We start from the raw sequence: 25072 nt of genomic DNA on the forward strand, positions 1-25072 counted from the left end.
AAATGGGGTGCGAGAGTAGTATTAGGTTCATATTAGGATTTGGTAGCCAGTAGAAGCATCTGGATTTAGTATCTGAGTTTTGGCTTGTTCATGCTCATTTGGGGGGTTCAGGTTCAATATTGGTGTTGGGTCGATTTAGACTTGGGATTGGGTTGTGGCCTCGCCCGGGCCTACATCGCTCCTCCGCGGCTCTTCGAGCTGGAGTGCACGAGGGGAGGGGCGGTGCCGGGAGCGCGCACGGCAGGGGCGCGGGCGCGGGCGCGGGCGCGAGCAGGGGCGCGCGACTGGAGCTGGCGCGGGAGCGGCGGGAGCGGTGGTGGTGGCGGCGGCAGAGGCGGCGGCTCCGGCTCCAGCTCCGGCTCCGGCTCCGGCTCGGGCTCCGGCTCCAGCTCAGGCGGCGGTGGCGGGAGTAGAACCAGGTGGCGGCGGCGGCGGCAGCAGCAGAGGAGCGGGAGCGGCGGCCTCAGCGGCTTGGGGGGGACATGCGGACCGACGGCCCCTGGATAGGCGGTGAGTGACCCCCGGGGCCCCCCTCCAGTCCCCTCCGCGCCCATTCCTTGCCCACTAACCCACCCTCCCTCCACGTCCACCCAACGGAGCTGGAGGCGGTCCCGGGGGGCTGGGGGGCGCCGCTGAGGCCGGGCCGCGCCCCCACCTGCCGCGCCCGCAGTCTCGGCTAAACCCCCCCCAAGCCTGGCGGCTCCTCCCCGCGTTTACCCCGCGGCAGACGCGCCCCCCACCGCGGCTGCTGGCGAGCTCTCCGCCCTCCCCCTCCCTCCCGCCGCACCTGAGCCGCAGCCCGCGCCCCCCCGGTGCAAAGTTTCCCTTTTGCGTTTGGCTCCCCCTCCTTGGTCCCGCCTGGTCCCCCACCCTCCAGCGCGGACGCGCTCCGGGGGCGGCCCTCAGCCTCCCACCAGCCCCAGCTCCGGGCGGGTCCAGGCCGCGCCCCCGCCCCCGCCGCACCGGCGCCCCCTCCCAGTCGGCGGGGGATCCGCAGCCGACGCGTCCGAGTCTTGCTTGCCGCCCCGGCGCACGTGCGGTCCCGGGATGCGCCGGGCGCGAGTTTGGAGCGCCCACCCCCCCTTGGTCGCGAGCGCGGGCTGGGGAGGGGCCGCAGCTGGTGGTACCCACCCCCACCCCATGCACCGCCCTGGAGGCCCTGAGCGACCTGTCCCGTGAGGACGTGTCCACTCGGACCTGCTCCGAAAGTTCACTCAGTCGCCGCCCCGCGTCCTGTCCCGTCCCGGTGTGCCTGGTCCCCAGTCGCTGTGTCCACCGTCCTAGTCTCAGTTACTGTGTCACTGCCTCTCGGTCTCACCTCCTGCAGTCCCAGGGTCTCCAGCCATCTCCCTTATCCCTTCCTGGGTCTCTCCCTTTGCGGGTGTCCGTTCTCTTTCCCGGTTCTCTCTGCCTGGGTCTCTGTTCTCCCTCGCTGTGTCTCCCTCTTCTTTCCCCTGGATCTGCCTTTCACTCTGGGTCTCCCTGTTCTCTCTGCCAGGGTCTCCCTGTTCTCTCTGCCCGGGTCTTCCTGTTCTTTTTCTGTTCTCTCTGCCATGGTCTCCCTGTTCTCTCTGCCGGGATCCCTGTGTTCTCTCTCTCTGGGCCTCTTTCTGCCAGGGTCTGTCCGTACCCCCCCCTTCTCACCCCGCCTCCCTCCCTGGGTCTCTGCCTGTTGTCTCTCACTGGTCTCTCGGTGTCTCTGTACCCCTCTGCTAGACCCCCTCCCCCACTTCTCTGGAATGCTGCCCCTCTGGTTCTTCCACCCCTGGGAGGGGGAGGGGCAAGCCCTTCTCCCCATTTCAATCCCCTCAGCGCTGGGCCCCTGAGTTGGAGCTGGTGGGGGCTGGGACCAGTACCTGCCTGAGCTGTGAAATGTGAAGGAGGCTGCCAGTGCTAGGGGATTCTCTGGGTTCCCTCTTGGGGACAACAGGACAGGATGGTGGAGGCTGGATTGCTGAATGATGGTGACAAAAGCTCCACTTTGGCTTCTGAAGGGAAAAGGGTAGGATCCTTGAGTGACCCGGTGCTGGATCTGGCATGAGAATACAGGCAAGTGCAGTGAGGTGGGAGGCCTGGAAAAGAATGTGGGTGGTGGTTCTAGTTGGAGGGATCTGGACAGGGATCCTTTGGGAGGCATTAGGAATCTGATGGGATACAGAGGAGAGCTCTGATAGAATTCTAAGAAAATTTCACGTTTGGCTTTTTATTAACTTTTGCTTTAGAGAGTGTGAAAATCCTTGTTTTTAACTGAATATATGAATGTAGGGTTCCAAAAAGGAGCAGGTATAACTCCCTTATAAGCCCCTACATTCTCTGCCTGGGCTTAGACCACACACCCCAGGTGATTCTCCATCCAACCTTCTGCTTCCACTCTTAGCCCTGCCCCCACCCTCATGCACACTCCACATTCACTTGCCTTCTTGCCCTCACTCTTGCAGGCTTGGGCCCTCATGCCAGCCAGTGCTCAGAATTCTGCTGTGCTTGCACACTCAGTCCACCTGTACATGTGTACACAGTGTTGTAAAAAATTGTGCCTTTTGGTACATGCACTTTTTGCACATTTTTGCTTGTTCATTTTCCACCTCATATGAAATGTCTTTATAGTTTTATATCCTTTTCCAATTTATCTTCCTTTTTCCTTCCTTTAAAAAAGAAATCGTTTTAATGTAATTCCTTATTCCTTTCCTTCCTTTGTAGCTTCTGGCCCCCCTCCTTCTCTCTAGCCTTGTGTACACTGATGGCTGGTGCTTCCAAAGGGAGGAGGAGGGTGGATATGGGTGCTGGTGAAGCAGACTACAGCAAGGGTAAACTAGTTAAAAGTCTTTTCTTGGAATTTGCATTGATGTGCAGCAAAATGCTGACCCTGGTGATTTGTGAGCCTTCCAGTCTTATTCCCAACAGTCCTAACTGTGGGAATCCAGTTTTGCGAGTACCCAAGGGGAGGTGGGACCCAGACCTCTTGCACTAGAGGTTGTGACACATACGATATCCCTTCCACCTTCCAGCTTGAGACCTGTTTTTCAGTTTAAAACCCCTCTAAAATGGGACAGCTTATCCAGCCCAAGCTGGTCCCCATCCATGGCTGCTGCAGGAAGCCAAGGGAACTGTGTGTCATTGTGTCATCAGCAGTGGCAATCACTTTCTGGGAATGCAAAAGCATTTCAGTTACCTGTTATTGATTGCAGACCATGTGCCAGGCATTGGACTAGGAAATTTCAGCAAAGTTGTCTTGCTTCCTGTGGTACTAACAGCTGTGTAGGAAAGACAGCCTGCCCCTGAGCCTCTGAGGTTGAGGCATCTGCTCACCTACAGCAACTGCAATTCTGAGCAGAGGTTAGAAGGTTGGCGGAATTCAGCATGAGGTGGGGAAGAGGTCAGAGTGAGTTGTGACCCAGAGGAGACAAGGAAGAGGCAATCTGAATTGGGTTTAAAGGGATGAATAGGAGTTTGCCAGTTGAAGAAGGGAGAAGGGGCACCTCTAGGTAGGAGGAAAAACAACTATGAATTAAGACCGAGAGATGTCACTTGTGGGTTATTCAGAGATACATCTGATCACAGAGAGTCTTGAATGCCCTGTGAGCTACTTGCGACTTCATTCTGAAAATAGAGGGAAGACACCAAAGGTTTAAAGTTTAGGTGGATGGTGTAGAACATGCTGTGTCAGATTAATTTTTCTGAAAGATGTTGCTGTGACTACAGAAAGTGGATGGGAGACAGGATGCCCAGTGAGAAAGATGTTGTAGTAAGGTCAATGAGAGGACAGTGGCCTGGATAGGGTGGTAGCATGGGGCTTCATTTGTCAGAAAAGAATGATTTATGGGTGTGGGGGTGAAAGAAAGGAGGGAGTCCAGGTTCCAGGGAGTAGCTGGGTGGGGCTTTTCTGAAGGCTCTGGAACTTCTGAACCTCCGAGCTAGGGACCTGAGGAGGAAAGGCTGATTCCAGGGATGGATGACGAGCTCAGGGTTGGAATGTTGCCTTGGGTACTTGGGGTTCAGTGGAGGTGGGGAGACTCAAACGGGGGTTGAGTATGAGAGTACAGTTTGGGAGAATAATCTGGGCCAGTGAAGGAGAACCAAGAGTGACATGAGAGTACGAGGAGGCATGCTCAGCAAGCAAAGACAGCCACAAACAGTGGCTTAGCACTCTGACTTGGGTTTTGAACTGCTGGAGTTTGATGTGACCTTGAGCAAGTTGCTTAACGTCTTTGACCCAGTTTCCTCATTTGTCAAATGGGTATAATAAGATTCCATGCCTCATAGGGTTGATGGGAAGATTAAAGTTAATATGCATCAAGTGCTTAAAACAAGGCCTGGCATCTAGTGAGTAGAGGTGCTCAGTGGTAGCAGTTGTTATTGTGACCATCCTCAATTGGAGTGATACAGACCCCCTTCCCATCAGCATCAGCCAGATTTGCCATGAAAAACATGCACTGCAAAGGTTAGGGCACCTGCCCACCTAACAACTTCCCTTCTGAACCGGGATCAGCAAGGGGGTTGCCCATGTCTCTTGTCCTCATTGCCATTGATGTGTTTCTCAAGTGTGTCTGACCTTCAGGTGGGCAGCTGTGAGAAGGCTAAAGGTGCAGCCCTGCAGAAAAGATCTCACGTTGGGGGTGGGTGGGTGGCAGGGAATTCTGAGAAGAGGCAGCCTCTGGATGTTTAGTTCCCCATTTCCTCCCACCCTTCCTGGGCATCTCCTGATGTTCTTTCTTCCTCACTTTGCCTCCAAGATCCAGATGCGCCAGATCTCTGTATTCTCAACCTCTGAGTCTGAGAACTCTGCTTTTAGCTTCTTGGCTGTGTTTTAGCTGCTGTTTCTGGGGACTTTCCTGGTGTAGCCCCAGGGGCTGCCTGGGGTCTGCTCCAAGCAACATCTGTGTTCTAGATTTCTGCTCCTGGTCCCCCTGCTGGGCCAGGTCTTATGCCTCACAAATGGCAGACAGCTCTGCTGAGTTGGTGCCCAGGGCCGCCTTACCTGATTTTGGTCATGGCTGCCAGTTAAACCCTAGCTCTGGGTGCCAGCATGTGTGATCCTAACTTGGGTCCTGTAGAAATTAGGCCCCTTTGTAGTAGCTTTCTAGTTGGCCTTCTAGTCCATATAGGCGCTCTTCTGAATGTGCTTGTCCTGATTTCAGGGTTCTGACCCAGTGTGGGTCTAAAGCTTTTCTGGGAGCTGTTGTTGGTGATTATGAGGTGCAAATTGATTGCCCATTTAGGTTTTTTTCAGAGCTGTTTGATCTTTGGTTGATATGTTTCAAGATACTGGGTTGTCTAGAATCCTTCCCTGGTGCTATTCTGTGTACCTGAGGGGTTTTGCAAGGTCAGGATCCTGTGTACATTTAGTCTGTTCTGAGACTCTCCTCCTGGCCATTTGGGGTGCATGCCTCTTTCCTCCACGTAGGGTCTTTCTCAGTCTCTAAGCCCAAGTCCCAGTGTTCCTGATGTGGCAGAGGGTGTGGCAGCAGTGCTGGGTAGCTTAGGAGACTTCCATGTTCTCTGCCTTGGACACTGCCCCTCTGCCCAGATTTCCTGAGAAATGGCAGAGCCAACAAGTTCACATCAGGCACCATGAGGCCTGGCAGGCATCTCCAGACAAACGGGCCTTTGAGTTTGGGACATGGAAGCTGGTTTGTCTGGCTAGACCCGCCTGGCAGCCTATGTGCTGGGAACAGCAGCCACTGGAAATGTGGAGAAACACAATGGGCTGGGGGAGGGCAGCATGAGGGCATCCTAGAGTGCAGGGCCTTTGGTCTTTGGAGGCTGGGTTGGTGAGGCCTGTTTTGAGTCAGTCAGGATGGCCTTTGGCCAAAGAAGACTCCCCTGTTTTGCCAGAGGTGGGGACAATCCCCATGTGAGGAGGTCCTTGGGTGGGTGGTGAGGGTTAGTCTGGAGTTGAGGAGGTTGCTCCTGGCCCCCATGACCACTGTGTTTCCTGTGTATTCATTTTGGGAGGAGCCGAGGTGGATGGGAGGGTTGTGTGAGTAGAGGTGTGAGGCTGAGAAGCCTGCTGCAAGGTGCAGCTTGTGTGGAGTGCATACCTAAGGAACCCAATCGCTGAGCTGTGGTGAGGTGGCAATGAGATGATGTGGGCGTGACCCACCCCTACCCATCCTCAGGATGGTGCCCATGCTGGTGAGGGCTCAGTAATGGTTCTAGAAGGAAGAGGCTGGGCTCTGTTGCTGTGTGTGTGCCAGCGGAGGAGGCATCCAGGGGCACACCTTCATTTTAAAAATTATAGAGAAGCAGAAAGTCAAAAATAAATATTGCTCCTGAAGCTTCTTTGAAAACTGGCATGTAGGCTGGGGTGTGTTCCTCCAGGCTGGGCTATTTTCTCTGAACTCATTCATGCAATCATCTACTCATTTAACATGTGTTGACTAAGCACCTACTATGTGCCAGGATCCCTGCTGCATGCTGGGGATGTGGAGCCAAGCCAGGCAGACATGGCTCATGCTCTTACAGAGCTTAGGATATTGACTCAGTAATTGTATAAGTAAGTAAATAATCATATTTGTGGTCACTGTTCCAAGTCAAGGCCTAGGCATATAGTCTAGGACATCATGGAAGGCTTCCCTGAGGAGGTACCATTGGATTTAAAACCCAAGTGGTAACTGGCCAGAAGAACCATGGGTGGCTCACTTCAGGCAGTGGCATGTAGCTGGGCAAGCCTGTGAGACAGGAAAAAATATGGTATATTTGAGGATCAGAAGAGAAAGTTGTTGTGGCTAGATGGTAGGAGGTGAGCACTGGTAGGTGAGATTGCAGAAGTCAGCCAGTGACTGTGCAGCCCTAGGATCATGTTGAAGAATTTGGACACAATTCTGTCAAGGCCAGGGACTTATCTGTGTCACTTACAGACATGTAGAAGAATGCCTGGCACATAGTAGATGCTCAAGGAGTATCAAGTGAACGAGAGACAGTGAAGTGAAAAGATGAGCACTTTTTACTACATGGGATGGTCCTACACCAGTGGTTCTGTAACCTGCTCTTCCCCCTGCATAAAAAAGCAAATTTTGAATGTCTGTGTCAATACATGCTTTGCTATGATGAAATTCTTGATGTTTTCTTATCCTTTCTGTCCAGGAAGGTGCGGAGGCCCCTGTGCCCTGCCCTCAGTGCTGATTGTCCAGCAAGAGTGACTGGTGTGAGCAAGCAAAGACCTGGTGAGTGTACCCTAAGATGGGGCCAGAAGCAGGGGTACAGAGGGGTCCTGTGGGCCAACTGAGCAGCTTGGAATTTGATGCAAGGCCATGGAATGATGTTCAGAGAGACATAACGTGATCCATTGTGCATGTGTCTGAGAAATAGTGGAGACCTGGACCAGGAAGGTGGTGATGAGCACCGGGAGAAGGGATTTGTATGTTCTTTAGGTAGACAGGACATGATGAAGTACTGAATGTGGGGCATGAGGGAGGGGAGGTGTCAAGGAGCTTCTGGCTAGAGTAGATGATGGAGGTGGGTGGGGAATGATATATAGCTCATCACCTGCTGTAGGTGTGAAATAGACTTCTGGGTATCGTCCTGGGACTTAACGCTAGTATCTATCTGCTGCTTTGTTCACTGTGTTTCTGTAGAGAAGACTGTCTGTCACCTGGAGGTTGTATCCAAAGGAGCAGGGTACCCAGTGTAAGATCTGGGGCATGTCTCTCCTTATGTCTTTGAGGTCTACTTCTTTCATTCTGTGAGAAACAGAGAGGGGTGGGCTGGAGTTGTAGAGAATGAGGTTGGACAGTTAGTCTGGAGTCAGCATGATGGGCCTTGGATATCAGGCTAAAGACTAGACTTTTTCTTGAGGGTGGCATGGAGGCATTGAAAGTTCTTAAGCAGAGAAGCAATATCCATACATTCATCTATCCATTTGACAACCCATTCATTCATTCATTCATTCATGGAACAATGAGTGCCGCCAGAAGATAAAGCATAAAACAAAGTACACATGATGGACATGATCAGATTTGCATTTATGTGAGCTAAAAGGTAGCATTGGTTTGTGTGTGGGTTGGGTTGGAAGGGAGTGACCAGAGGCCAGAGGCTTAAAGCCCACTGAAGAGGTGGGAGATAATTGGGATAGAGCAGGGCAGATTCAGACTTATTGGCAAGTTGAATATGTAGGTTGAAGAAAAGGAGCATTTGGGAAGGACTCACTGGCCTGGGTGACCAGGTAGATGAAAGTGTTGTGTGTGATATTGGGGGCCTTGGAGGAGGAAGGGGATTGAGGGAGGGTGAGTTCTGATTGACTCTCCTGAACCCAGGGCTTGGTGGGCTAGTTCACCCTCCAACAGTTCTTTGAAGGCAGAGCCTATGCCTCTTGATCATGACCCTGCCCAACATACAGTTCTAGATGGATGGCTGAACAAAAAGGGCATGGAAGAGATGGGTCTGGCCCAGGTAGGGGAAGAAATGAGCACTTCTTGGGTATACTTGCTTGGTGAGATGGGCATGGTCAAATGGGGAGAGTAGAAATAGGGGTACTGTACCTGCCCATCCTTAAATGATGGGACCTGCCTAGAAAATCCAACCTGACTGAAAGCACAGTGTCACCAGAAGAAGTATCTGAAAGGGGGGCCATCTGTCCTTTAGAGAGGACACTTGCTGGTGGCATATCTGGGAAAAGAGGAGATGGGTGAGCTGGAGGGCTTGAATTTTAGAGGTCTTAGCTCTTTTGGTTGTAAGGAAAGCTGATTTGAGATCCTGGGGCCCAAGAATCAGCTAATACAAGAGTTAAGCCAGGTTAGGGCTGCCTTGGGTCTATAGCTTGGTGGGGGATATTCTTAGGGAACTGGGTTCTGAGGCAGGGGCCAGTCAGGCCCTAGGCTGAATCAGCAAAGGAGTTTGCCATCCATATCAGGATTTCTCAACCCTCAGCATTGTTGACATTTTGAACCAAATAATTCTTAGTTGTGGGGCTAGCCTGCCATTGTAGGATGTCTAGCAGCACACTGGGTATTTTCCTGTTAGATGCAAGTAACATACCACATACCCTCACCCTGAGTGTTTTTTTTTTTTGTTTTTGTTTTTGTTTTCTTTTTTTCTTTGCAGGGGATTGAACCCAAGGGCACTTAACCTCTGAGTCACATCCCCAGCCCTTTTTAAAAAAATATTTCATGTAGAGACAGGGGCTCTGAGTTGTTGAGGGCCTTGCTGAGTTGCTGGGGCTGGCTTTGAACTCATAATCCTCCTGCTTCAATCTCCCTAACTGTTACGATTATAGGCGTGAGCCATGGTGCCCAGCCCACCCTTAGTCGTCATCGTCTTTTTTTTTAATATTTTTTTAGTTGTAGATGGACACGATATCTTTATTTTATTTATTTTTATGTGATGCTAAGGATTGAACCCAGTTCCTCACACGTGCAAGGCAAATACTCTACCAAATGAGCCACAACCCCATCACCCCCCCACCCTTAGTCTTGACAATAAAAATATCTCCAGACATTGCCTAATGTCTCGTGGGGCCAGAGTCACTCTGGATTGAGAACCACTGGTCTAGACCTCTTGGTGTATTCACTATGTTTTACAAACCTGGAAGACCGGGGGGATCAGTTGGGGAGAATGTACAATGATGGTTCACTTGAGCTGAGTTCTGGAGGGTGAGCGAGTGGCTAGGGCAGAAGGGTGTCTTTTCCAATAAAGAACAGTAAGCACAGAGGCCTGGAGGCAGCAGAGTTGGTGAGCATTAATCCAGGGGGTCCCCAGAAGAAAGGAGCAGTAACTGTAGGAAGGTGCCTCTGTTGGACCCCTTTGCCACCTCAGAGATTCAGCTCCTCCTCCTAATCATTCCCTTCACTCCCTCCCCAGAGCAGCTGAGAGCTGCAAGAGACAAGCTGAGGGCCTCAAGAAGACAGGAGTCTTCAGTGAAGCTGGGGGAGCCCTAGTTCTAACCAGGCAGGGACTGTTCCTGGCTATACTCAAAGACTCTGGCCACCATTGACTATAGGAGTGAAGGCAGTCCTGGCCTCCACCTGCTGTTCACCTCCTTCCGTGGGGCAGGGGTCGGGTCGTGACTAAGGCAGAGATTTATTCCTGTCATAATCCAGTGGTTGGTTTGGTAAGAGTTGGAAACATGTTGGTTTTCCCTTCCCAAGTGTAACAGGCCTGTTTCCGCCTCCGCGGCCGCTGCTGCAATGCCACGTGGTGAACTGTCCAGGACATGACAAAAGGGCTCGGTTAGCTGCCCGTCACTGGTTAGAAGATGAACGGCTCCCAGCTCTCCCTGCCCAATGAGTATGCCTCATTGCCCACGTGCTGGCCTCTCCCCTTGGCTGGCCACTGTGTGAGGCCCTGGATACCCCTTCTTTGCCCCAGCTTCCTGGAACCCAGGGTCCTGGCCTGGGAAGGAGGGTGGGAGAGGACATACGAACAGGTGGTATTTGGAGACTAATTAATATTTGTGAATAATAACACGTGCACAAGGGAAGCAAATCAATCTGTGTTTACATATTCATGAGGGGGCCTCAGGAATGATCCCAGCTGTTCTCCAGCCAGGAACCCCTCCATCCTGGCATCACATGGTCCCTCAGGCCCCCTCAGGGGCTGGCAGGGTGGGGTGTTAGGGTGGACCACATGGAAGTGACATGGCCTCTGTGTAACACGCATTTTCCGTGACGTTTGTCTGAGTCTGTGGCTTGGCATAGTGTCTCCTTCCTCCTTTTCCCTCAGAGCCGCGATTCCCAGGTTCTTTGGTTTCATAAACCAGTACAGTTTCCAAAAGTACTTGAGGGCCAGACAACCAAATTGGTTAGCAATTTTTTATTTTGCTAAGTAAGGACATTACCAAAAAAAAAAAACAAAACAATTGCTATCTGCTATCCCCATCATTTCGTATAAGAAAGGACATTTTAGCACCAAGGACAAAATTTGAGAATAAAGGACAGTTCTTCCTAAGAAAGGGCAGTTGGCAGCTTTACACTGATGTAGCAAAGAAAAAAGATATATTAAAACCATTCTGAATGTAGAAAAATTGCATCCAATTATATTCTATAATATCACAGGGCATGTAATTGTTTTCCTGCCCAAGTATGTCAATGTGGTAGAACTGATGGTCCACAGTGCAGTTCACAGATGAGCTTGAGTGCCCAAGGGTTTGGGCCTCGTTTTTATCTGAGTCGTTGAAAGCTGTGCTGGTGAAGTAGACACCCTGCTCTGAGCACATGAGGTTCTCGATGACCCAGCAAAGCTACCAGCAGTCCTGCCTACCCACTCTCTCACCTTGTCCCTGCAGGTAACCCTGAGACTGGTGTAGAGGCAGAGCCAAGCCCAAGGCCAGGCCTGGGGGTGTAGGACTGCTCTGCTCTGATGAAGGAGGTCCTAGAGCTGGGAGCAGCCTGAGTTGCTTCACACTGGGTACAGGCTCTCAGTCGGATTCTGGGGGCAGAAGCAGTTTGCTCGTGCTGGGAGCTGCTGATGGGGAGGCCTTAGTTCTGACAACCCTGAGAATGTGTACATGTTTTATGTGACCCTTGGGTCTTGCCATCTCTCTGGGTGTCCATGGACCCCTGGGAGAAGCTCTCTGGGGAGCAAACATCTTTGATTTCAATTTCCCCACCTTTGCCAATTCCACTTTGGGGATTTGAACAAAGTGTTCTGAGCACCCAGTTTAGATACACAGAGGGTCTCTTGAGACCCCAAGTGAGGGCCACTTGTCTTTTCACATTGGGGATGGAGCTACCAGAGGCTCAGGTTCTCTAACACCCATGGCCTGACTCTCACCCAAGATTATACCACATCAGTGTCTGTTCTGTGAATAATACTCCGTGGTGGCTGCACTGGTGGAGCCTCATGCCCCTCTAATATAGGTGCCAGGGGATGACCCACCACCATGGTGTCTTTAACAGGGAGTCACACCCCTGCAATGCCCTTATCTGGCAGTTACATCTTAATGTGTCTGTACTCTCTGCATGTACCCACATGACGTCTCTACCAGATGGCTACTTCCATGATGTCTGCATCTGGGAATACAGTGCTGTGAGTGCTCCACTAAGGCAGCTCCAGCTAGCTACAGGGGATTAAACTTTTCTGATCATTGTACCAGGGAGTTGCATCCCATGATAACTGATGTGCATTAGTACCTTGTAGTGTGTGTCATGTTCAGCTTCATATTTGTACCAGGGAAATGCCCCAATACTTGTGTTGGAAGTTATGTTATGTTCCTTTGGTGTCTGCTGGGGGGTTCCATGCCTGGAATGCTTGTGCCTGGGAGTTAGCCTCTGACTTTTGCATTGTCACACCCCATGATGACTGTCCTAGACCCCTCTACACCTGCCCTTTGGTGTGATAACCTGTTAAGTTGTAAATCCATGGTATCTGTACCATAGCCAGGGGTTGGCCTGTGCCCCATGTTGACCTGGCTGGGCAGTTTACCACCTGATGTCTTCTGGGAATTTGGATTCTATTTGGCTATACGGTGGCATCACAGTGCTGTGATGACCACACCCAGACAGGACCTTGGTGAGGTGTTACCTCCATCCCAACACAGTTCTGCAGGGCATCATTGTGGTCTCAGCCACCTGGGCTCTGTGATCTCTGAGCAGAACCCCCACTTGGTGTAAATGGGGCTGGACACTCATGATGCCCCCTTCAACTTTATTGCTTTTGCTGCTTAGTTCCTATCTCAGAGTTTTGGGTCAGGACTCATCTCTCCCCTTCCTTTCCCTTTGTGTGTTATCCCCTGCTTTCAGTCTCACCGGCTTTGTTAAGCACCTGCCTTCTGACCTTTTGACTGTCCCAGTTGAGAGAAGGGTTCAAGTTCTAGGAAGAGTTCAAGTTCTTTGAGCCCTGTCCTTCCTGTTCACTTGTCACCTTGCCAGTTTAATTACCATTGTAAGTCACAGTCATGGGTCTGACCATGACCCTCCCACCAGAGTCCATGGGTGCCACTATGAGTTCACAAGATGTGTTCACTGCCACTCACTCCCCCATTATACCCTGTTGGATTTTCAGAGTATTAATGAGGGACTGACCACATACCAGCCCCTGCCCAGGGAGAGGTGTGAGCAGAACCAGGGGCACTGCTGCACATTTCCAGGCAGGGGATGTGGGAGAGAGACCCTTGGGACCTCTCAACCAGGGCTAAGGAATGAAAGCAGGGTGTCTTCCAAGATGGTAAGACCACAAGGAAGCCTTTACATGGGTTCCTACAGAGTGGGGAGGGCACCCAGGCAAGGAGCTGGTGAGCAAAGCCCTGGGGGCACTCAGCATCCCAACACAGTCCCTCAGCCTCCCCACTCTCATCTGCTTTGAGCTTCTGAGGCAAAAGAAGAGGAGGCATGGGGGTTAGATTATAGGGTCTCACACACCCATTCCTGGCCACTAAAGCTGCCCTGTGATTTCTCTTTGGGGTGGGAAGGTGCCATGGGAATTAGGTAGGATGAGGGTGGCCAGGCGGGGCAGCTGCAGCTTGTGAAGAGCAGTCCTGGCGAGCCCTGGCAGGTTGTGGCTTTGGCTACAAGCCTCTGGTACCTGGAGCCATCTGCTGCTAACAAGTCTGTGTTCTGGAGCCTGTGCTCAGCATGTGGGTGTCCGGCCTCTTGCCTCTGCCTCCCTCCCTGCTGGGGAGAGGATAGACAACAGGATATCCCCAGGCCTGTGGGTCTGCCTAGCTCTTCACCACTCCCTCTTGTACTGCCTTGTCTTTGTCCAGTCTGTGTGCCTACCAGTATGTCTTTCTGATCTCATTTCCCTGTCCCCTTATTGGGTTGAGTTGGAAGCTCAAAATCCCTGGTACATCCTCCAGTCTCAGCATCTCCTCTTCCTCCTACTTGGGTTTAGAAAATGCCCTAATAGCCTTCTGCACTCCCTCTACAGCATGACTGGTGGGTTATCCTTGTCAGCACTGGGGTTTCAGGAAGGAGCCTGGGTTATCATTGCCCAGTCTGAGGTGGGTCTGTGAACTAGGCTGTGGTGGGCAGTGAGGATGAGTAGGGACCAGGAGGCAGCATGGGTGGACAGTAGGGACATTGATGGATACCAGCTTAGTGGCTCTGCTTTTCTCTTCATATAGGTGGATTCTCCTGGATTGCAGCTGGCTGTGGAGCTAGAGCCCTGGATGGCCCTTGAGTCAACCCCAGGGAGGACGATGGTGCCCCTTGTACCCGCGCTGATGATGCTTGGTTTGGTGGCAGGTGCCCATGGCGACAGTAAGTCTGACCCCTCAAGGTTCATATCTCCAGGTTGAAAGGTGACATACCTCCTAGCAGGTCTCTGGAATGAGACAGGACCAGCTTCTAGGAGAATAGGATGGCCAGATACCTCTCTAGACCCTCTGTCCTAGAGAGAGACCCCTGCTTGGAGAACCTCTAAGATGTACCTGGCCCCTGCTGCTTCCTGGGAGCACCCTGTAGAGTGCCCATGTATCCCTTAGGCACCATGGGGTGGGGCGTGTCTAAGCGTGATTCTGTTTTATGGGGCCAGGGTGAGACATGTCCTGGATTCATGTGGTCTTTGTGTGATGTGCCCAGGCATGCGCTGTGTCCACCACAGCAGATATGTGTAGAAGGTGCAGCGTGAGCCATGTCTGGGATCAGTGTAGAAGGTGGGGACAGCCAGGGAGTGTGAATGGATGTGTGAATGGGATGCCAAGTGTTTCTTCAGGTCCCAGGGAGGACTTAGAAGCCAGAGCCACCCAAAGCTTTTCCCCTGGGCTAGGCCCTCAGGATCCAAATGTGGAAGTGCTGAGCTCCTCCTCCCCTTTGTACTAGGGACCTTCCAGGCAAAGGGCATCTCTCTCTCCGCAAGCCCCTCAGCTCTGGAAACTGGGGGAGGATTGTGCTACTTGGCCAGCAGGAAGCTGAGCTCCACCATCCTTCTGTGTGTGTGTATGTGTGTCGGGGGTTGGTGGGGGGAGTCTGTCCCCTATTACCCAGGTCCAGCTCTGAACTTTGGTCCCTTTCTTGCTGCTGCCCTTCCCCCTGCCTGGCACTACAGACTGGCCGCAGCCCGCCCCGTCACCATGGTTACCACTGCTTGGTTACTGGTGGGAGGCGGAGCACAGGGCAAGCTTATCCAATCTGCAGGCTGGGGGGAGGGGCGAGGTCGGAGCCAAGGTCCCTGGGGAAAGAGGCCGCTCCCAGCCTGTCCTGAGCCCAGAGACAGTCCAGGGCTAAATCATGGGTCAGCGGGCCATAGGGTTCTCCCACCAGCTCCAAGTCTTTGGTCACAGATCTTGCCCCTTGTCTCACCAGGGCTCTTTCTCCTAATGGCTCATTAATTATTCAGTAACTGATCCTGGAGGGGGGTGACACTGGAGCACCCTGCCCTTTGTCCTCAGAGGCTGGGCCCTAGGTGGAAGCTAGAAGGGAAAGGGGAAGGGGCAGGCATTCTTCCTGAGAGGTGAGGGTAAGGGGTAACAGGAGCTCTGAGTTGCTGGCCAGAAAAGGGCTGGGCAAGGAAGAGAAGGGTTAAGGTCTAGACCGGAAGAAGTCAAGTGGGAAATCAGCTGGCGGTGGAGGATCTACAGGCTTGGCTGGGACGGGTGGGAAAGAGCTCGAGCCTGCAGGGGCAGGTTGGGGTAGAAGACCTCATCAGGTATGACTCCACTGTTGGCAGGGAAGTGAAGGCTTGTCCAGGTGTGGTCAGCAGCCCTTGGACGTTGATGGACTGTGCTTGTTCTCCAACCCCACCCCAGACTCTCACCATCAGAGAGGGCAGGGGGCAAGGGGTAGATACCCAGGTGGACTTTAAGAAACAAATGGGTCTTGAGAACAACTGCCTCCCCACTCCTGCCTCAGACTCAACACGCTCCAGCCTGCACCCCTCACTCCTACTCCCCACCTGCTTCCCATGTTCACTCTCCCTGTGAATGGCATTACCACCCACCCGGTCACCAAGTCGGAAACCTGGGCCTCCTCCCAGCTTCCTCCCTCTCTCATATCCCACATGAAATCCATCACCAAGTTCTTTCTACCTTCTGAATATCTTTGGAATGCATCCACTTCTTTCTCTCCACCGCCTTCATCCAAGCCACCCTCGGCTCTTGCTTGGGCTTCAGCAGGCAACAGCCTCCTGATGATTTTTCTACCTCTGGTCTCTTTCCTAGTAATCCATTCTCCATTCCAAAGTCAGTTATATTGTAAAAGGAGACATGCATCAATCATTCCTCAGTTTAAACTCCTTCGTTCCCCTCCCCAATTGTCTAGGGTCTTAAACTTTTTTAAATAGGCCTCTACCAGCCTCATCCATATCCCTACCATGCTGACTTCTTTCTGTTCCTTACATGGTCTCTGTGTCCAGGCCTGCTTCCTTCCTTCTGCTTCCTCTGCTTGGATCACTTTCTCCCTGACTTTTATCTGACCAGTTACAACTCAGCCTGGAGCCATCACTTCTTTCAGGAACCTGGGTGGAGTGCTGCTTCTCTGTACTCTCCTCTTAGCATGCAGTAATGGCGATCTGCTTTAGATCTGTCTATCCCACCAGGCTGTGAGTCCTGGGAGTTCAGGCCATTGTCCAGCTCTGGTCCTTGCATGTAGAGAGTGGATACGAGAAGGACTAGAGCAGTTCTGAACCCCCAATAGGAATTGGTAGAGGGGCGAATGGAACAGTTTTTCGCAGACTTCCAGGAATCTCTTTTCTGGTTCCTTAGCGACCAGAACCCAGAGACCAGGGTATTGAATGTAGGAATCAGCAGAGGAAACTGAAATCCTGCTTTGCCAAGTGGGGGGGGGGGGGTGGTGGTTCAGGTGACAAGATCTGAGTTCTCTTCCTAGGCAGAGTGCCTTGGGGCAGAAGCCTGGGCTGGGGACTGTGGTAACCCAGCTCAGGAGTCAGGGTCTGGCCTACTGGCCTGCCTTAAACTGCACACACTCTTGGATCTCTCCCCTCACAGTGGCCAGGCTTGGGCTGAGGTTGAAAGATTTCAACTAGGGGCAAGTAGCCAGACACAGACAGGGCTGCTGCAGAAGGTAGAGCGGGTGCCCCAGAGAATTGACGACCAGAGCAGTGAAGCGCAGAGCGGACAAATGTGTTTCTATAGGCCTCTTAACGAGACAAATGAATGGGGGCCCTGGCCTCGGAGAGGAGAGGAGGGAAGTGGGGTGGAGAAGCAGCTGCCAAGAGTTAGCCTCAAAGCCCGGCATCGATGCTGAGTCAGCTCCAATGGGGACATGGGCATGGGAGGCAGGATCCCCGCTCAGGGCAGCTTCCCCAGCCCAGGACTTGGTGGCTTCTAGGGAGAGGAAGCCTTTGGAGCCAGAAGTAGCCCTGACAGAGCAGAAGCCCTTATGTGTGTGCCAGGGGCCAGGATGGGAAGAATCCACAGTCTTGCCCTTGGACAAGACCCACAGTGTCGGGGCACAGGCTTGTGAGCAAACCGTTTTACCACAGGCGCGGGTGGGAGCAGTGCTGTTACAGATGACGACTTAAGCATCTTGGGAGAGGTGATGGGAGGCTTCCTGGAAAGGGGTTAGTGGGCATTTGCTCAGAGCAGGTATTGCATAATGAAGTGAAAAGAGGGGTATGTGGAACAGGTGAGCCCCTGGGCTTCTCTGAGGAGCTCATGGCAGCCAGAGTGAGAACTGCAGACAGCAAGGGACCGAGGCAGGGTCCCAGGATCAGGTGTGAATAGGGCCCTAGAATCACTGGAGCTCAGAACAGGATGCCTCATGGCTGGAGGGGCGTGTGATATGCGGGATTTGCAGATACAGGTGGGCAAGCAGCTAAGGGTGTGTCTGTTTTGTGATTTCCCCTCCCCCAGAGCCTGCAAAGCTGGAAATGGCAGGGTGCTACACACAGTTCTGCAGTGCCTTCCCCTTTGTGCTTATGGGTGGCCTGTCTAGACTCTGCCCTCTGCAACTTCCAGCAAGATGCTTTCTCTCTCTGGGCCTGTTTTCCTATTGCACAATAGGGATAATCACTCCTACCTGGAAGGGTTAACTGAGGTCACTTAGCATCTAGTAAGTGCTCCCCCTGTTGAAGGCCATGACCTGGGGCTCAAGGAGTGGCTCCTAGAACCAGGAGTGGGCTTTCCCCAGAGGGCATGAGGAGCAGTCACAGGAGCTCATTATGAGTCCTCAGCCCATTAGGTGGTTCAGGGCCTTGGAAATCACCTCTCCAGGAACTTTCCCTGCCCTTGCTGTCCTTCGCTGCTGCTCTGTGTCTGCCCTCTCCTTCCGTGTGCTATGTATTTGTGCTCCCCAGGGAAGGCACAAAATAGCAGTCAGTCTCCCAGTGGAGGAGCCTTGGAGGTGGCCCAGTTTGGCTATCCCTGGAGCTGGACTCCTGCGGCTTCCCTGGGGGCTGTGCCTTCCCCATTCTGGGCCAGTTTCTTTCTTAGGTCACTTTCTTCCACCTTGTACCTAAGAATGTCCCAGGGCATATCTCTGAGAGCTGCTACTCAAAGAGCTGTGCTGCTCATGACCCTGTGTGGTAGAGGGGAACCACACTCTGATTGGGTGTCAGACTGGTTGGCAGTGGGTAACTGGCAGAAAGTCTCTCCTGGTGTGTTCATACAACACCCTGTTGACCCAGTCTCAAAACTTTCAGACCATCACTGAACACCGGGGCAGAGCCTGGTTTTATCTGCCTGCCTGGGGAGCTGACCAGTTACTGCAGTGAGATCCATGGTAGGATGGGAAATCTCACTTTGGGACTCCCAGAGCCTCTGGGAGGGGGAATAGGATGGGACTCCACTAAGGGGCAAGGCACACCAAAGGCAAGGAGGTGCCTGTGGGCTTGGCAGGTCAGGGCAAGCCTGGTTGGTGGGTGGTAAGACAGGAGAGTTCGAGCTGTGTTCTCAGCATAGTGCACGGCCTGCTGTAGGTGCTCGAGATACTGTTGAAGAGAAAAAGGCTGAGGCTGCAGAGGGTCACGTGAACAAGTGTGGGAAAGGGTATGAGGAGACAGTGTTGTAGCTGAGAGCTGTAGGCTGACTGTGCTCCCCAAAGGTCCTCTAGGGAACAAAAAGGACAAGGTCTTAATGGGGCTCTGGGACAGGAGGGTCCTGTGGGTGGGGAGGGAGATTGGCAGGGAGAGTCCTAGACAAAGGGAGGGACCTTTCTGCCAGCCCCAGGGCGGCACTGGGCTGGGGCTGCCCTGCCAGTCTGGCCCTGGCGCCCGGGCAGGGCGCTGGCTCCCCTCCAGCCTCCAAGGGAGGGGAGTAGTTCTGCCTCTTGCATGGCCGCAGGCCTTGGGCACAGTCCAGCCTCCACACAGCTCGAAGGCCTTTCCCTCCTGGCTGCTAGTGACCCTACCTGGCCACCTCTTCAGTGCCTCAGCTCTTTGTTTGGTGAGGAGGCTCCGCCCCCACCGTCCTAGTCGGCACTGGCCCTTCTGGTTTAGCAGGTTCTAGACTTTGGATTCGTTGCAGACACGTTGAGGCAGGAGCTGGTGTGGGAGTTCCTCTCCCTTGCCAGAGAGGGCAGGTGTGTGTGAGGGGCCACAGTGTCTCCTCTCCTCTCAAGTTATTCCTTCCTGCCCCATTCTGCGCTCTGTGTGCCAGGAACTGGGTCAGACAGACACTGGGATAGGGTAGGAAACAGGACAGGCATGGGATCTGCCCAGCCCAGGCTATGTTCCAGGGGAAGCAGCTATTAAACACCAAAAATGTCAGAAAAGTAATAGCCCCATACATAAGCAGTAGTAAACCATGAGCAGAAGTCAGGACCTCACACACGTGCACGAACCGGGCAGTGCTGTGGGGGACCGTGGAGCCTAGAACCAGGCCCTGAGATAACTGGGCACCGGTGACGAGAGGGGTGGACCGTTTTCTGAGGAGATGATGTTTAAGTTGAGACCAGAAGGGCGAATGGGAATTGATGGGTAAGGAGGTAGTCCGAGAAGTAGCTCCTTTCTCAGCTGAAGGAGCATCTTACCACAGGCCCCGAGGCCATAGGGAGCACTGTTTGTTCAGGGGCTCCAAAGCCAGGACCTGGGAAGAGTGGCTGAGTCAGACTTGGCAGGGCCTTGTCTTGTTGTTTTTGAGAGCAGTGGAAGGCCTTTGGAGGTGTTTGTCAGGGCTGGGGCTATTCTTTGGCTGCTGAACAGAGATTAGAGGAGCTGGGGTGGGTGAGACCCAAGGAGGGTTGCCAGCTTGAAGCCAGTGGGGTCTCTGGTCAAAGGAAGATGACAGCTGCACCAAGGCAGTGGCAGTGCAGGTGGAGAGCTGTGGGGAGGGGTCAGCAAACAGTCCAGTGAGGACCCATCTGAGAGGAGCAGCAAACAGTGACTGTGTGACCTTGGGCAAGTAACTTGACTTCTCTGAGCCTGTGAACTTGTAATAATGATAAAAGATTTTTAAAAGAAATAAAGTACCTGGTGCAAAGTGGGTGCTTAGTGAAAGACTGATACTCCCCCAGGGTCCAAGCCTGAGTTCATGAGCACTGAGCAGGTGGTCTTGAAAGGTCATTTCTCATGGCATTAGCCCTTCCTAGAGGTATTCATTGGCCTGATTAATAGGAAATGGATCTGCTGTCAGGATTAACGAGGCATTGCAACATCTTAATGAGCCAGGTTTCTCTGGGCTTGTGATGCTGGGCAGTGGGATTCATAGGGATAGGGGCCGTAGGTTGGCTGTGGTGTGTGTGCCTGGGTGACATGGGTGTGGTAGTATGGTGTCTGAGCCCCTTCCTTTCTCCCCCTTTCCTGCCTCCTGTGGAGGAGGACCTCAGGGAGCTGCCCAGGCTGTTGGAAGGCATTACACAAGCCAGTGGGGGTGGGGTGGGGAGGGGCAGGTTTACAGGAAGCATTCACCTGGGAAGACATCCAGAGACACTTAGGAGCTGGAATGTCTGGGCCTTTGGGGCTGCTGGTATGTGAGGGCCAGGATGGGGGAGTCACGGTTCCTGGCCCAGGCCTGGGGTGGATAGAGGTGCCATCATCGAGATGGAGAGCAAGCAGGGTGGGATAGTGTTGGGGAAGGCTGGGGCTCTTCCTGAGGGCAGCTCTCTGACATGCCTTGTCCCTGAGCTTGGAGATATGAGGGTGGAGACGGAAGCAGGAACCCAGATGCTGGGGTTCAGATCGCACTCTGCCGCCTACCAGCTGTGTCATGTTGGACAAATCCTTTAACCTGTCTGTGCCTCGATTTTCTTTTCTATAAACAGTAATTAAAGCACCCACCTCACAGGCTTCAAAGGGTTAATAAGCGTTCAGCTCTCTGAACAGTGCCTGGCACATATTAAGCACTACATAAAGGTTAGGTGTCATTACTCTTTTCTCTTTTTTGCCCTCTTACCCCCCACGACTGCCACCTGCAGTGTTGGTCATCTCTGTTTAAACCATGCCACCATGATCACTTGCTATCTCCATCTCTTCCAGGCAAACCTATCTTTGTTAAGGTCCCTGAGGACCAGACTGGGCTATCAGGAGGGGTGGCCTCCTTCGTGTGCCAAGCTGCAGGGGAACCCAAGCCTCGCATCACTTGGATGAAGAAGGGGAAGAAAGTTAGCTCCCAGCGCTTCGAGGTGCGTCCTCTGGGGTGAGGTGCAGGCAGGACTCAGTGTCTGTCTACACCTTTCAGTTTGGTCCTACACCTACTCTTCTTAGTTTCCCTCCCTATGGGTCTTCTGGAGGTATGAGCAAGATCAACCCTGAGCAGGCCTCCATGTCCCCAGCAGGCTGTGACCACTTGTCTGTTCTCTGACAGGTAATTGAGTTTGATGATGGGGCAGGGTCAGTGCTGCGGATCCAGCCATTACGGGTGCAGCGGGATGAGGCCATCTATGAATGCACCGCCACCAACAGTGTGGGCGAGATCAACACCAGTGCCAAGCTCTCAGTACTTGAAGGTATGTGCTAGGAGGGATGTGGCATGGTGGGTGGGTGGGTGGGCTGGGGTGTGAGGAAAGCCAGCTCTCCCTGGCCCTGCCATGCGTCCATGAGCATTTGGCAGAAAGGAGTGCTGGCCACCTTGGGTGGGTGAACAGGCCTGGATCACTGGCTTAAGCTGGAGCCAACTGTGTGCATGGTACATTGTATATCCTCCTGCTGAACCACGTCAGTGCAGTGGGGTTCTGATTGAGGTGTGGAATTGTAGTTGTGGGTTTTGTGGCTATGGCCACAGATGCGATTTTCATTTGGAGCCTGGCTGTAGGTGTCAGGTATGTTCCTATTACCCCTGTGAGCAAGGTCCCAGGCTGGGGACTGGGGCTCTGTATGTGCATTTCAGTGTCTTCTCTTACTTGGTGGCTCCTCCATTCATTCACAAACTCCCCAGACTGCCCTGAAGTCCAGAAGCCTGCCCTACTGAGGGCTTCCTTTGAGATGCTCAGTGTCTAATGAGTTCTGTAGGGACAGCCCAGAGGGCTCACTGGAGTGAGGAAGAGGGACTCTGAGCCGAATCTCAGAGTGAAATTGGGGGAGCAGTTGGCAGCAAGGCCTGTGCCAAGGCCCAGTGGTGAAAGAGAATAGAGCTCTCAGAGAACTCTGAGAGGCTGAGGTTTAGATTGGGTTTTTTGGGAGGTTTTTTAGGGGGGACAGGGATCGGAAGCTGGAGAGCACAGGAAGATGGGGGAAAGCCACGAGTCAAGATTGGCGGGAAGATCACACTGGGTTAGGCTAAGAAATGAACACTTTCTTGGGAACATAGGAAGCCACAGTGGGGTAGGCAGTGACATGATTAGACCTTAACCACGTGATTTTATCAGTCTGAATATGTCTGTGTGTATATTTGCAAAATACAGCATTGACTATTGTTTTCTTTTTCAAATGCAATACTTGTTTACTTTTAAAAAACTGAAAACTATAGATAGAATAGTACACAGGAAGAAATAAAAGTCACTCATTATCCTACCTCTACAATTATTGGTTATTTCCTTGAGGCTCATTTTCTGTATGTGCATATATGTTTTATGTGTATAAATAGAAAAGGGATCATATGCTGCCCAATGATTTGTAAGTTTGTAGACTTCTTTGTTCCTTTTTCATTCATTCTTTCTTTTCTCTTCTTTCCTTTTTTCTTTTTGTTATGGGTTTGAACCCAGGTGTCACACATGCTAAGTAAGTGCTCTGACACTAAACTAAATCCCCAGCCCTTGCTTAAAAAAAAAATTATAAATACTTTCCTTGTCATTGAGTATTCTTCTGTGTCATTATTTTTAATGACTGTGGTAAGCTGTCACATAGAAGTACCCTAATTTATTTAGCTGTTCTTTTATTGTTAACACATATGTTGTTCCCACCTCTTTTCTTTTATAAATAAGGTGTCATAGATGGGGGCAGGGATAAAGGTGTTCACTCTCCTGATGATTTCCTTATTCCAGGTAAGGTGAAGGGACACATGCATTTTTAAGCTTTTAATATTTCTAGAAGATTTTATCAGTTTATACTCCTGCCAAGCAGGGCATAAGAGGGCCTCTTTTTTTTTTTTTTTCCCCACATCTTCACCAGCATTGGGAATTACCATTTAAAAAAAAAAAATCTTTGCCAAGTTAATAGGCAAAAAATAGCATCTCAATTTAATTTGCATTTCTTTGATTACAAGAGCAGTTAAACATCTCTTCACATTGGCCATTTTTACACTGTGGCTTTATGTATTCACACGTGCATCCATTCAGCAAGTTTTGTATATGTGTGTCTTGTGTGAATCAGTGGGTTCTACAGCCCTTCGATAGGCCCTCCAGCTTAGAGGGACCATACAAAACAATGGACCATCTACTCACTGAGTGACCTTGGACCAGTGACTGTGGCCCTGAGCCTCATTTGCTCCACCTGTAAGCAAGGCTCTAATACCCACTGTCCAGGCAGGTTTGGAAGATTAAATAGAATGTGGTTAAATACTTCCCAGGACTCCAGTGTGAATGGTAACTGCTATTGGGCTGGAAGTCACAAGTTCTGAGGCCTAGGCACATAGGCTGATGGCTCTTGGTTTCTGTGCTTCCTGGCATCATCTGGATGGTGCTGTCCCTAACATTCCTTCCATCCAGAAGTCTTATGGGGCAGGGGCTCAGAGGACGGGGCCCTAGGCCAAGACCACTGATTGCCTAGCCACTCCTGACCTCAGTTTCCCAACTTGTGACCTGGGGGTAAGTATTTTAGTACTGCCTCCTCTCTCCCTCCTATTGGCATCTGTCCCATCAGGGAACCATCTGCCCTTCCTTGGCATTTGGGTGGTAGCTAAAAGGCCAGAACTCCTTTCCTGGAGGTTGTGTTCTCAGTCTTTCAGGTTGGAGAGCAGCAGGTCTCCTTGTTGGTATTGAAAGAGAACCCTCCCCCGGAGCCCCTAGGCGCCAGGTTTTCTACCTCAGGAGCTCTCCTACCTCCACCACTGCCCTGGCAGCTTTATCTTTTATTAAAGGATTCAAGAGGATGAGGGTATCTTGTCAGGACCTGGAGGAGGAAAACTCAAGCTCGCAGTGGGTCTGCTTTGGGAATGGCCTTCCTGGACACTGGTTTCTCTCTCAGGGGTTGGGGTATGTTTCTTTATTCTTATGTGGTGCTGGGAATGGAATCTAGGTTCTTGTACATACCAATAAGCACACATTTTACCACTGAGCCTACATCCCCAGCCCAGCCCAGGATTATATTTGTACCTCTGGAACTTGGGAAGTGTCTGAGGAGGCTAGGAGAGTGGGACAACAGGTCCCTACCCTTGGAGCGGGTGGAGCTATGCGACTGAGTAAGCCCCTCCCACTCCTGAAACATAGCACCCGGAAGACAAAATGCTGACCTACAGTGTTGGTCTGTGTAACCTTGACCAGCTTTGGGCTTGGGAGAAGGGATTGCCAGGAGGTGGGGCCAGAGTGAAGCAGCCCAGACTGACTATCCCCACCCGCCCCTCCTCCTAGGAAAGCCAGGAAAATTGGGGTGCATGCAGGGACTAGATGAAAGGATGACTAGAGTTCTTGGGGTGGGCTTAGCGGGAGAGTCAGGGCCATTCTTGGGAGGCTACCACAAGGTCTAAGGAGGGGTGGGGAGAAGCTGAAGCTGGTTGGGGGCTGAAGAATAAGGGTTGAGTCCCTGAGCCATGTCATACACTCTGCACATAGCCTGTAAACACAGAGGGTATGTGCATCTGCTCACCATGAGTCGGGTGCCTAGAGAAAGTGGCTCTGGGCTGCCTGGAACCACATACCACTCAGTGCCCTCTGCCCTTGCCTCAATTCACACCTCACTCACAGTTCCCCTCACACAGCTCCCTGCTCTGGAG

General features: G+C 52.2%; 1 protein-coding gene across 2 annotated transcripts in view; it reads left to right on the forward strand.

The window, feature by feature from the left end:
• The first annotated feature begins 310 nt into the window (after positions 1-310).
• Positions 311-25072, forward strand: part of Ptprf (protein tyrosine phosphatase receptor type F) — an 83498-nt gene continuing 58736 nt past the window's right edge. For both annotated transcript variants that reach the window (XM_071617765.1, XM_027937270.2), the window contains exons 1-5: positions 311-510; positions 7084-7163; positions 13997-14132; positions 21244-21389; positions 21572-21713. In XM_071617765.1, the coding sequence (XP_071473866.1) occupies positions 14042-14132; positions 21244-21389; positions 21572-21713 (379 nt within the window). In that variant the 5' untranslated portion in view covers positions 311-510; positions 7084-7163; positions 13997-14041. The remainder of the gene's footprint in view (positions 511-7083; positions 7164-13996; positions 14133-21243; positions 21390-21571; positions 21714-25072) is intronic.

The sequence above is a fragment of the Marmota flaviventris genome, chromosome 10 (assembly GCF_047511675.1).
Source record: "Marmota flaviventris isolate mMarFla1 chromosome 10, mMarFla1.hap1, whole genome shotgun sequence".
In the NCBI taxonomy this organism is placed as follows: Eukaryota; Metazoa; Chordata; class Mammalia; order Rodentia; family Sciuridae; genus Marmota; species Marmota flaviventris.